The 12,571-nt window shown below is 46.3% G+C and overlaps 1 protein-coding gene across 13 annotated transcripts in view; it reads left to right on the forward strand.

Annotated features, from left to right (window-relative positions):
- Positions 1–12,571, forward strand: part of ARMC9 (armadillo repeat containing 9) — a 137,838-nt gene that overhangs the window by 66,170 nt on the left and 59,097 nt on the right. For all 13 annotated transcript variants that reach the window (XR_007478508.1, XR_007478512.1, XR_007478509.1 and 10 more), the window contains 2 exons: positions 3,031–3,121; positions 6,602–6,657. Coding sequence is in view for 8 of the 13 variants with exons in the window: in XM_033425491.2 (XP_033281382.1) it covers positions 3,031–3,121; positions 6,602–6,657 (147 nt within the window). In the remaining 5 variants the exon portion in view is untranslated. The remainder of the gene's footprint in view (positions 1–3,030; positions 3,122–6,601; positions 6,658–12,571) is intronic.

Genomic DNA, 12,571 nt, shown 5'->3' on the forward strand with positions numbered 1-12,571 from the left:
TTTGCAACTGTGTAAAACATTTGTGTGCTTGTGGAAAATGAAAGAGAATACATAAAAATTAGATTAGTACCAAATGCCACTATGGTGGTCTTAAAGTAATACCAACAATTAAAAAAACAAAAGGAGAAAAAGATACATGCGTGCCCTGAGGCCCATTTGAACTTTAAGAGACCACCAAGGTCTGGGGCCGGAGAGCAGATGCGATCAAGAGGGCCACCCTCATGCTACCCCAAGGCCTCCTGCACCCAGGGCTGGAGTAATTGTCGGCCAGGAGCTCTTCCCTGGGATCGAAACCCCAGCCAAACATTGCGCCCTGGGCTGGAGCAGACGAGATGCTCTGTCAAGGCTCTCAGAGCTTCTGGGAGAACCAGGGAACCGGGCTCAGAAGCCACAGAGCCAGGAGAAATGCCCACACGCTCCACGGGGCTGCTCCAGTGATATCCCCACTGTGCCTTGCACCAATGCCCTGGGCCCAGGCTCACACTGCAATGCCAGAAACTCTGCTCTGCTGTCCCTGAAGGGCGGGATGCCGCCTGCCCAACCGTCACAAAGATGTGTGTTCCCCGTGTGCCTGATTCTTCACATTGCCCACTTCTGAATCAGTCTCACGTGGGTGCATTCGATTGGCAGGGCCTAGGTCATCTGCCTGCACCCTGGCTGAAGGGAACCTGGGAATGCTAACATGCTGGCTGCGGCCTTGGGAAGTGAACACATTGTAGAGAAGCTCTTTTAAAAGTGTTCATCAGCTACAAGTGTAACGGTTGTCCATTACAGTTGGTAAGCCTGTTTGCTGTAATTCCATGGCATCCCATCATGTGCGGGCCTTTCAAAATTAATGTGGAGGGCTTCCCTGGTGGCGCAGTGGTTAAGAATCCACCTGCCAATTCAGGGGGACGTGGGTTCGAGCCCTGGTCCAGGAAGATCCCACGTGCCGCGGAGCAACTAGGGCCGTGTGCCACAACTACTGAGCCTGCGCTCTAGAGCCTGTGCTCTGTAACAAGAGAAGCCTCCACAGTGAGAAGCCCGTGCACCGCAATGAAGAGTAGCCCCCCGCTCAGCGCAACTAAAGAAAGACTGCACGCAGTAACAAAGACCCAATGCAGCCAGAAATAAATAAATAAATAAATTTATTGGAAAAAAAAATTAGTGTGGAAATCTTACTGAGAGGATAAATTGATGTGGCATTTTTAGAAAGCAATTTGACAATATGTATAACAGTCCTCAAAAATATTAATTCTTTGCCCAGTAATTCCACTTCTGAAGCTCCATACAAAAATATGAACAAAGATTCATGTATCAAAATAGTCATCACAGCATTACTGATCATAGCGGAAAACAGGAGACACCGAAAGGTTCTCCAAGGTTCTGTCCTAACCCTCTTCTCTTCTCACTCTGGGGCCACCGGGAACCTTGTTGGCTCCCTTGCTTCAGCTGCCAGCTCTCTCTTCTGAGCCAGAAACCCCTACCAGACACAGCAAGCACAGTCTCAACCATTTATTAAGCATCTCCTATGTGCCAGTCGTCAGACTAGATGCTTTTTCTTTCTTTTTTTTTTAGGTATAATTATGAACAGTGAAATGCACAAGCCTTACATATACAGTTCAACGCATTTTGACAAATATACATATTTACATAACCAACACCCATTATATCCTTTAAAGATCTCGTGTCCACTTGAGTTGCCATCCTTATTTTATAGTTGAGGGAAAAGGCTGGGAAGAGTTCAATAATTTGACCAAGGTCACATAGCTAGTTTATGGGGAAACGAGAACTACAATCCAGATTTTACCTTTCTAGAAGGTAATGCTCTGCTTTAGGTGATGGGAACTCACCATGTTCAAACGTGCACTGGGCGCTTCTGCTTTGATTCAGTTAGAGCTGTTGATTCCAAGCTGGCTACCTAAACAGGAGCTTACTGGCTCCGGTAACTGAAAAGTCCAGGCAGAAGCTTCTGGCGCAAGCCTCAGGCACAGCTCGATCAGGATTCACATGTCACTTGATCTGTTTCTCTACCAGCACCTCTGTACTCTGCTCCCTCTGCTTTGGGTTCAATATCAGATACACTTTCCCCTCGTGGGGGTAAGAAGGCCTCATCAGCTCCAACCATACATTCAAGTCCCACAGAAAAGAGGAAGGAGGAAAAATAGACATTTATGGTCAAGTCAGCCTCTTACCTCTACATGTCCCTGGAATTCTGTTAGTCAGAACTGAAAACGCTGATGTCAGTGTTTTGTAGTAAATAATACACACTGTAATGACTTTATAATTATTTTGATAGAAAAAGAACGATGGCTGTTTAAAAAGAGGTTCTATTTGACTTCTCTGAACATGTGGTTTTACTTTTCAAAGACCATTTTTGGCCCAAAACCCAGTAGGCAGTGTATAACTACAGGGAAAACATGGGAACGAAACCACCTCCCCAAACAACATACTGCCAAAGCTCAAAGGAGGACTTACACAGTAAAATTTTACGATAGCTTTTTTAAAAATAAATGTGTTATGATTAGGTCAGATAGTCAACCAAGAATAAAGTAATTTCCTTGTGAATTGTAAAAACAACAAAAAGAATGTTTAGAACTGAGCAGAGGATTTTTATTGTGCGTATATCCCTTCCTCCTGAAAAAAAAAGTTTTTTGGTTTTTGGTTTTTTTTGGTTTGTTTAAATTAATTAATTTATTTACTTTTGGCTGCATTGGGTCTTCATTGGGTTGTGCGGGCTTCTCATTGCAGTGGCTTCTCTTGTTGTGGAGCACGGGCTCTAGGCTCGAGGGCTTTAGTAGTTGTGGCTCTCAGGCTCTAGAGCACAGGCTCAGTGGTTGTAGCACACGGGCTTAGTTGCTCCCCGGCATGTAGGGTCTTCCCGGACCAGGGCTCGAACCCGTGTCCCCTGCATTTGCAGGCGGATTCTTAACCACTGCGCCACCTGGGAAGCCCTGGTGGTTTTTTTTTGATTAGGTGAAACTACTCCATTGAAAAGTAGTTTCCCCCCAAAACTGAAATGTTGACTCTTACTCTCTCCGATGCGTCTAGGGAATGGAAGACATCCTTTGCTGCTTCATCAAAGAAGGCAATGCTGAAATGATCCGCCAGATTGAATTTATCATCAAGCAGCTTCGTTCAGGTCTGTTTGAGGCAAGAATCTATTATGTGTCCTTTGAATCTTTCGCATATGCTAGAAGGACATGTGGGCTTTCTTAGAGGGGCTTGTCATGTCTTAGAATTCATTCAAGAGGCCTCAAGGGAGGTGGGGAGACCCAAGTGAACCCACAAATGGAAGTTCAGCCAGGTAGCCAAGGCCACTTTGTCCCATGATCGATAGTCTCTCATCACACTTTTGGCTTACAGTCAACAAGAAGAGCTCAAAAGCTGTTGCAGAAACCCTTCCTTAACTGGAAGTTCTCTTTATGTGGGCCTCCCCCTCCTAATTGTTTCCCCCAGACCACTAGGGCGGCCGTCCCAGGGTCCGAGGGTCAGATAATGAAAACAGATGCCAATCTTTCCGGCACCACCGTGGAAAAGGCCCTCGTCCCCCCACGTTCATTCGCTCCAGAAGAATTCGTGTTGCCAACCAGCAACGTGGGAGGATGTGATCCCCTTCCTTCCATTACTGGGACCACCCACCTCCCATAATAAGCAGGAAAGGAAGGTAAAGGAAGCCTTGGATGGGACCGGGTGGTGCGGACGCTCTTAGCTCTTTCTGTGGCCCCCTGATGCCTTGATCCTGACTTGTGCACAAGCCAGAGGCGCCTGGCACTGCCAGCATCCAGGGTCAAGCTTGTCACTTACGTCTTTCTGCACGCCCTTGTCCACATCACTGAAAGTCCAAGTGCACAGATTCTGTTCCTCACGCGAACGCAGGTAAAAAATGAATCTCCTGATCTCTAATCCCAAGGCAGCAGCCTGACCAATGCCGAGCAAAAGGGAAATGCCTGAAGCCCTTCACTGGAGGAAGCCCACGTGGCTCTCCCAGCTCCTGGCTCACAGCTAGGGCTGCACAGGGCAGTCACCTGGGGAGATTTGAAAACCCCCAAGGTAGCACCCCATGCCAATTAAATCAGAATCTCTGGAGGAGCCCCAGGTACGAATAGTGTTTAAAACTCCCAGGTGATTCCAGTGTGCAGCCCTGCCTCGGAGGGACACAGAAATGGAGAGGCAGAAGGAGGGGGTTAGAGGGCTCCCCATCAACAGGAGGCGGCCAGGAGAGCAGCCGGTGAGGTTAAACCTTGGCTGCCTTCAGGCTGGGGGCCCATTTCCACTTGAATGTCCTCCCCTTTGGTTTTTATGGAGCAAGTATAATTCATCCCGGATTCAGGTGGGGAAGGAACAGATGTGTATTTTCTGCAGCTACTGCATTTCTGACTTTGCACTTCCATTCTGCGAGGCGGGCATATTGAAAAAAATAATAAAAGGAAATAAAACCTTACCTTAGTCCTGGCCGAGGTTACTCCCTAACCTTCTCTATGTAGGCCACAGTTTGGGAAGGCAGGGGAATGCTGGGAAAAGTTGTTGCCTATCTGCTCTGAGGTCGCTAGCTATGCCGAGACCTCCCTCCCAGGCCAGGGGTCCTCTGCAGCGTCAGGGTCAGGTTTGGGTTGGAAACCTTCAAGGCTGACTCTGTTTCAGTCAGTCTATCAAGACACACTCACCTCTATTTCCTTGTCAGTCTTCCCTCCTCCCAGGCAGCCAGAAAGCAGTGTGTCTTGTCTCTCTGGCCAAGAAAACATCTCTTCCTCTTACATAAAGCTGGCCCTTGGACCGGCACGCTAACGAACGTGAGGACGAGGGGTCAGTCTACGTTTCCGTAAGGGATGTGCTTTAGCAAGAAGTTGTCCTGCGCAGAGCCAAGGCCTTACAACCTTGTGTGTTCAGGACAGACGTGGGGTCTACCTGCTCAGCTCCGGAAGGTCCAGTTTCAATGGAGTGCCTACAGTGGTTCTTTTTCATTTCAAGCACAGAAGCTGTTCTGTATCCATAGGACAGTGGCAGGACTCCAGAGACGATTACCCAGGAGTCTGCTACTTTGAAGCAAAATTAGAAAGTCATTGAATATTTGGGTGGAGGACCAGATACATACACACAAATACCTTAGGACACCTGTCAACAGCTATCAAGGCAAAATGAATCTACAAGCATCATGCTTAAACCTGGAGGAGGGAGAGCTGGAGAGTTTCCATCCAGTCCAGTCTTCCTCCTCAAGGGGGAGTTGATAGCCGAGTGGGAGTTATGAGACATTTACTGGTTTAAGGTAGGTGAATCTTAAACTAGTAAATCTAGTTTTAGATTTAACAATCTTTTTTTTAAAGTATCGACTTTCTTGTTTTATTTTAGTGAACATGAAAACATGTACATGGGTTATCTTAATTCAAGTCCATCTCAATCCTCTAGCACTCTTTTTCTAGTGGAGTTTTAAGGTCCTCAAGGACAAAAATTCCCATGTATTTTAGAACTTTAACCCCGCAGGAGGGGAAGGACTGCTCTGGCAAAGCCTAAAGGGAACTCCCGGCCTGGTGATGTGACAAGTGGAAGTGAATGGCCAGCAGCAGCAGGGAGTTTTGTCCGTGACTCCAGCGCTCAGCAAGGGGGACCGGCAGATACCAGCTGGTCGCCAAAGAGAGGACAGGGCGACCTGACTGGTCACTGGGCAGAGCAAGGCGAAGCCGGCTTTCCCGGAGGGCCCTCAGGAAAGAAGGGATGCTGGTAACTCAAGCGCCCTGTTGTTGGGCCCACAGCCCAGGGAGCAGTGTGGGAAGCAGGGCTCGTGTCCCCGTCCTCCCGGAGAGGAGGAGCTGAGGCTCGTAAGGGACTTGAGTTCACAGGACTGCACATTGTTCCGAAAGTAGGTTGAGTCTGAGCCCACAGGCTCGGGGGAGGGGGCAGGTGGCTGGACTAGCCTGTGGCCTTATGAAATAGCTGAGATTCAAAAAAAAAAAAAAAAAAAGGCCTTTCCATATTTGAAGAAGAAAGGTTTAATTTACAATTGGTAAATATAGCAGCCTCCTCACTGTGAAAGCCACTTACCGAAGGTGGGAAGGAGCAGTGCTGTTCAGGGGCTGGGAGGGCATAGAAGTTGGGTAATTAAGCTTCAGCCCAGATGCAGGTGACACAACATACTCCAGTATGCAAAGTAGCTTCCACGACAACGGCACAGCCCACGGTAGGCACGCGAGCCCTGTGAGTGACCTGCTGGCTTCAGTCCAGCCGCGTCAGTGGAGTCCTTCCCTTCAGAATGAGGGCTGCGTCGAGGACAACGGGAGTCCTGGCGTTTCTACGGATTCCCTTCTAGGAAATGGTTTTGGGGTTTGGTTAAGTCTAGGTGCATCTGCCGCCTTCCTAAGTGTGCTGGACAGTGTCTTCGGCGCCTTTGTTTCCTTCTGTCCTCTATTTCCTGTTTGATTTCCTTTCCTCTTCTCTCCGGCTTTCTTTACTTTCATGTCGTCTGTTCAAGCAATGAGTGATAATAAGGAAGGTGCTGAGCAGGTCAGGTGCTCTGGCCCCAGGGGCTCACAGGCTGCGTTTACCTGTCTCTGCAGCAGCTGAAGGAGTTTGTTGACCAAGGCTCCCAACTGTGGTTGCAGTTATTCATTGATCTTTTTCTTTGTAGAAGAGCTACTGGATGGTGTTCTTGAATCTGATGATGACGAAGATGAAGATGATGAAGTAAGTTAGAGGCTCTTGACACCACATAGAAAACTCCGGCCAACTATTCTGAGTCTCTTCCTCGCCTTGGAAAGTTAGTCCAGAAACGGAGCTTTCAGTCCCTGCTACGTTACTTCTCACAATTGTGTGGGTCGGCTAGAGCTCAGCTGGGTGGTTTTCTGCTGGTCTTTCTTGGGGTGACAGTGGCTCTTCTCCACGTCTGAGCTGGCATCGCGGCTGCCACAGCCCCTCTCCACGTGGCCTGTAATCACTTAGCGGTCCATCCCAGGACTGCCTTATTGGTTGGGGGCCGGTCTCCAAGGGGAAAGAAGGGAAAGCTTCCAGTTCTGTGTGGGCTCAGCAGCCTCAGAACATCACTTACGCTGCGTTCTGCTCGGGGCATGTGCCAAGACCAGACCAGTGGGGGGTGGGGGTGGGGGTGGCAGTTAGCCTCCACCCACACGCGGCTGCAGGGTGGGAGGACTTGCGGGTGGCGTGTCTGGAGACTGTGGCCGCACCTTGGTGGGCTCGTTGCAGCCAGCATGGAGAGGCCACACTCTGTGGCACTTGGGTTGATGGGAGGCTGAAAGATGACAGGTCTTGCACTGAGTCTTTTGCCCTGAAGGGGGCGTGAACCTCCCCTGTCTTCCTCGTGGGTGTGAGCGTTGGGCCTGGAGGCTCCCCGGGAGAATCTCCAGGGTGGGAGTCCGGGGCTTGGTTCAGAGCTGGCAGAACCTACCACTTTACCCTGTCATTTGCATTCCTGTGGTGTGGGTTACCTCAGCTGTGAAAAATCGGCTTACCTGGTTCTTTAGAGCGTGAAGGTTCAGAACAAGGGCGTCTGAGTGAGTCCTGTGAGGTGGTGTAGAGAATGGTGACTCATGGGCTGTAGGTGGATTTTCACATGACAAGCTATTTCATTATTTTTCCTTCAGACCTAAAAAACCCATACATGGCTGTCCTCTCTTGTTCTCTGTGGTAATAAGTGATTTGCATTCCGTCTATTTTGTGGGGAGCATTTATTCCCGAAGTGAACGCTGGAAGATGAGTTGTTCTTTGGAGTTGTGGTCTGTCCATGTAAAAGGTGTGTAGAAGCCAGGTTTTTGTTCATTGATGGCATCAGTTAGGGGAGACAGTTCATTTAAGAGCCCTCCACCAACGAGGACGGCTCCACCAATGAGGACAGATCTGACAGAGCGATGGTCCCTCTGCAGCCAGCCTCCTGCCTGCCATTTTCCTAATGGGCTGTAGGCGGCAGCAGCGGGCACCCCTGCTCCCTGCAGTTCTGGACTTCCAGAACTGGCCAGCACCTTGTCCAGGCCCCTTCCTTTACAAAGGTGGATCCAGAGAAGGGAGGAGGCCAGCCTAAGGTCACACACAGCTGACGGCAGTAAAATCTGGTTTACAACAGGGGTCAGCAGACTTTTTCTATAAAGAGGAAGCTAGTAAATATTTTAGGCTTTGCAGGCCGCACTGTCAGTTTCATCCACCCAGATCCACCCATTGTAACACAAGGTAGCCATGGACAATACATGAATGGTTGAACGTGGCTGTGTTCCCATAAACCTTTTTTTTTAATGTGTCCTGAAGTTTGAATTTCATATGATTTTTATGTGTCATTAAAAATTTTTTTCAAACATTTAAAAATGTGAAAATCCTTCTTAGTTTACTGGCCTAACGACCACAGGCCATTGTTTGCCGACCCTGGAGAGAACCCAGCTCCCTGACTCACTGGCCTTCTCAGGACCGTGAAAAGACGCCACCTGTGTGTCTCGCCCTTCAGCACTGTTTTATATTATACTTTGAGTTAATATCTTTTTTTTTTTTTTTTTGCTGTACGCGGACCTCTCGCTGCTGTGGCTTCTCCCGCCGCGGAGCACAGGCTCCGGATGCACAGGCCCAGTGGCCATGGCCCACAAGCCCAGCCGCTCCGTGGCATGCGGGATCCCCCCGAACCGGGGCACAAACCCGTGTCCCCTGCACCAGCAGGCAGACTCCTAACCACTGCGCCACCAGGGAAGCCCCGAGTTAATATTTTAATTATTTAATTCCAATAACTTTTTGTCCAAAAAAAGCTCCCCTCAAGATCTGTTTTTCCCCCCTATCTGTTATCACTGTGGGGTGGTTTTATTTTATTGCTATTAACCCCTTTGTTTTTGTACTGCAAGGGAAATTTCATTTGGTTCAGCTGTTAATGATGGGAATTCAACTTTTGGAAATTTCCCAGTGGAAGTTATAGTCGACTGTAACTACAGTTATAGTCTGTGGAATATAGACATCTTTTAATTTTCTGGACTTTTTGCTACTCTATGCATATTTTTATTTTAAGAAGCTAGTGTTTGAAAATATTTGTTGTGATAACTAGAATTTTCAGAAGATTCTTGAAAGGGTTTAGCTGGAAAATTATAAGGAAAGGACCTGTCATTTGGGGCCAAAACTTGACTCTCTGTGATGAGCTCAGGTCGGCAGGTTCTGGGCTCTCCCTCTGTCATGGTCACGACGCGTACTGTGGAAGACTAGCCAGGACGACCTGGGAAGGAGCCAGCAGGTCTCTGCTTTACTCAGCTTTCCCCAAGGCCAGGTGTTACTTTTTAAACTGGGGGCAGGGGTGGGGGAGGTATGGGTGTGGGGAGAAAGTGAAAGATGCTTAAACTACAGGAAACTCTCCAAAAATCAGTCGTGCAAGTCACACTGTTGTTGGAATGTGGCTGTCACATCCCAAGGTGACAACTCTGAAGGAGACAGCAAAATTATTTAAACCCAAAACGCAGATAACGAAGCCACTGTTTGCAGTTAGCTGCTTGGTGCCTCTAAAGGTAAACTGGCTCGAGGAGGGGCCGGAGGCCGGGGTAAATCATGGCTGCCTTGCCTGACACTGAGCTGAAACCTGTGCCCTTGCAGCTTCGGCCACTGGTCCTGCTCCGCTGGAGACTCTCAAGGATCCCCAGATGCAAAATCTGATTTTTCCCTCTAATTTCTAAAAATGTAACGACTTGTCCTAATGTATTAACACTTATTTAGTTATGCCTGAATATATATACATACACATACCAACATAAAAAGTTAACTAGAGTTAGTTTTTTTCTGACTTGTAGACTGTCTAGGATATAACGTCAAATGGAAAAAGGAAATTGCAAAGTAACATGAGCAGTATGAGTCAATTTCAAAAAACAAACTTATAAACACACATCCTGATGAATTATATACCTGCTCATATATACATAGCGGAAAGGTGTGGAAAGTTACACCCTCTTAGTTGACACTGGAAATTCCCTGGGTGAGGTCTGGGGGATAAGGAAGTGTGGCTGAGAGGTGAAGAAAGGCCCGGATCAGCAGGGCCCAGGGCTGCAGACTCACCACGTGAGGCGAGAAGTAGGAAGGGCACGCTGGATTTAGTGGACGGAGGTTGGCTGCTGAGCATTTTTGAAGACTAATGAGGCAAAAGCCAAACTGAGCAGTTGAGGAGCAGGTGGGAAGTAAGAGAATGGAGCTAATAAGTACATACAGCTCTTCCCACAGATTTGGCTATGAGCAGGGGAAGAGAGTTGGATGGTGGCTAAACGGGGCATTTTTGTTTTGTTTTCATTTGGGAGATACCTAAGCATGTTAAAATGCTGTTTGGGAAGGATCCAGTTGAGAGGGAAAGGTTGAACATTCAAAGCAGGAGGAGAGAGAGAGGATGGCATCAGAAGGACAGGTGTTTTCATTATCTTCTAAATTGCTTCTTATACTCTTCTCGGACCATTTAAAGCTCCAGAGGAAAAAAAACTATCACTAGATAAGCTTGGACAGTACCTAGGAGAGAATGGACAAATGACAACAACAATTTAAGGGTTCCAACGCATCTCACCTAGTGCTTTGAAGAAATGTGTTATTATCTAATACAGTTTATTTTTATATTAAACGTAGATAATATGTTCCCAAAGGGTCGATGGTGAATCACAAGGAGTCCTGATTCCAGTATTCTCACCACAAACAGCTCACATTTTCTTACAGTTTGAGGCGAGTTCCTTGTGTCTAGCTCATAAGTGGCTTTGTAAGTGGAGATGAAAGGCCTTTCTGTGCTATTCCAGAAGATTGATTTTAAGACAAATATTCTCCCCTCTTAACAAAATAGGTTTAAAGGCTGGGTTAGATCAGCCATGGACATTTACTTACTGGTTGCCATGAAAGTGACAGTCATGTGCTCAGCAGTTCCTTTCTCTATAGACTTCTGAAATCTAAGAGCCATTCACTTGCTTATTCAACAAATATTTGAGGACCTTAAAATAACATTATTCTAGGAAGTAATGGGGAAGGGATCCAAAAGAAATTTAAGAGTATCTATGGTTTAAAATGACTCTAAGAGTTTAAAATCTAGATAGGTGAGGTAATAAAGACCCTGATAATAGCTTGTGTAGCATCACCACGTGCCAGGCACTGTTCTAGGCACCTTACACTTACTATTTACCCATTTATTCCTCACAAGAACCTGGTGATAGGTGCCGTTATCGTTCCATTTCACAGACAGGGAAACAGAGAAAATACGTCACTTGCCAAGTTCACACAGCTGATAATTAAGTGACGCAGCCAGGAATCAAACCCAGGTGGTCTGACTTGTCCACATTGTTAACCACTACATGATTTTGTCTCTTGCGAGACATATATAAAGTTAGCAAATAATAGAAAATCAATACGCGCTCAGAGGTCCGTGAATGTGATAGAAACAAGAAGTGCTGCAGAAATTCCGAGTCCTCAGAGAAGACTGGAAAGTGGCTGCTTTGACAGCACTTTGCCTCACCGAGGGTGAAAGGTGAGTGGAATGGATTGCTGAAGAGAAGGATGTGGTCAGGAAGGCAGGAAAGGCATCTTCTAGAGGAGGCAGCCTGAGCTTTGTCCTTTGCTTCTCCCCGACCCACAGTGGTGCCCCCACAAAACCCATATTAACAACCTAGTATGTATATGTGCTTTCATACTTTTCTTACAAGGTACACAAAGAAAGTACACAAACATATGTACCATAGTCCTGGATGTTTTTGTCAGTATTTGTTTTAAAAAATGAGATAACACACAGATGCAAACACACACATCCTCAGTGTTGCCTTTTTCCCCTCTTAATATCTTCTGGAAATCCCTCTGAGTCAACCAGCAAGGCAGCTGGGATTCCTTTTAATGCTGTGCATGTGCGGTTTTCCCGATCTTTGCTACTTCAGACAGTGCTGCAGTAAACATCTTTGCAAATATATCCTTATTTAGTGGTGCTTTTATTTACATGGGCTTCTGTTGCTGGGTTGAAGTGTATGTGTGTTTTAATGGTAATGCATTTTTCTAGATTGCTTTTTAGAAAGGCTGTAACAGTTCAGATTTCACTAGCAGAGCAGGAGAGGAGCCTTTCCCTCCATCTCCACCAGCGATAGGTGTCATTACTCTTTTTATTTTTGCCAGTCTAATGGTGGTAAAGTGGATCTCATTGTCATTTTAATTTTGCATCTCCATTGAGTAGTGAGTTTGAGTGTCTTTATGTTTATTTGATTGGATATTTGGATTTGCTATGCTGTAATTTCACATTCCTATCCTTTCTCTATTTTTAAAATTGTGTTTGTCTTTCCGTGTCGGTTCATGTGAATTCTCTATATATTATAGATATTGATCCTTTTTCACCTTAATTGCAGCTATTTTAAAGATGTATCTTTTATTTACTGACATATTTTTATAACTTCTTTTGTCATAAATCTTTAAAAAAATTTTTAAAGACAAATATCTTTGCTTTTCTTTTATACCCTTTGGGTTTTCTATCCTGATTAAGGTTTCCCTTAACCCTAAATTTTACATGTAGTCTCACCTAGATTTTCTTCTAAGATTTCATTTTTTCATTTAAAATTTGATTATTAAATATTTTATACATGTAAAAGAAATATATAATGTTTATGTAGGTTTGAAGTAACTGTCCTCAAAT

This window comes from Orcinus orca, chromosome 7, assembly GCF_937001465.1.
Source record: "Orcinus orca chromosome 7, mOrcOrc1.1, whole genome shotgun sequence".
NCBI lineage: Eukaryota > Metazoa > Chordata > Mammalia > Artiodactyla > Delphinidae > Orcinus > Orcinus orca.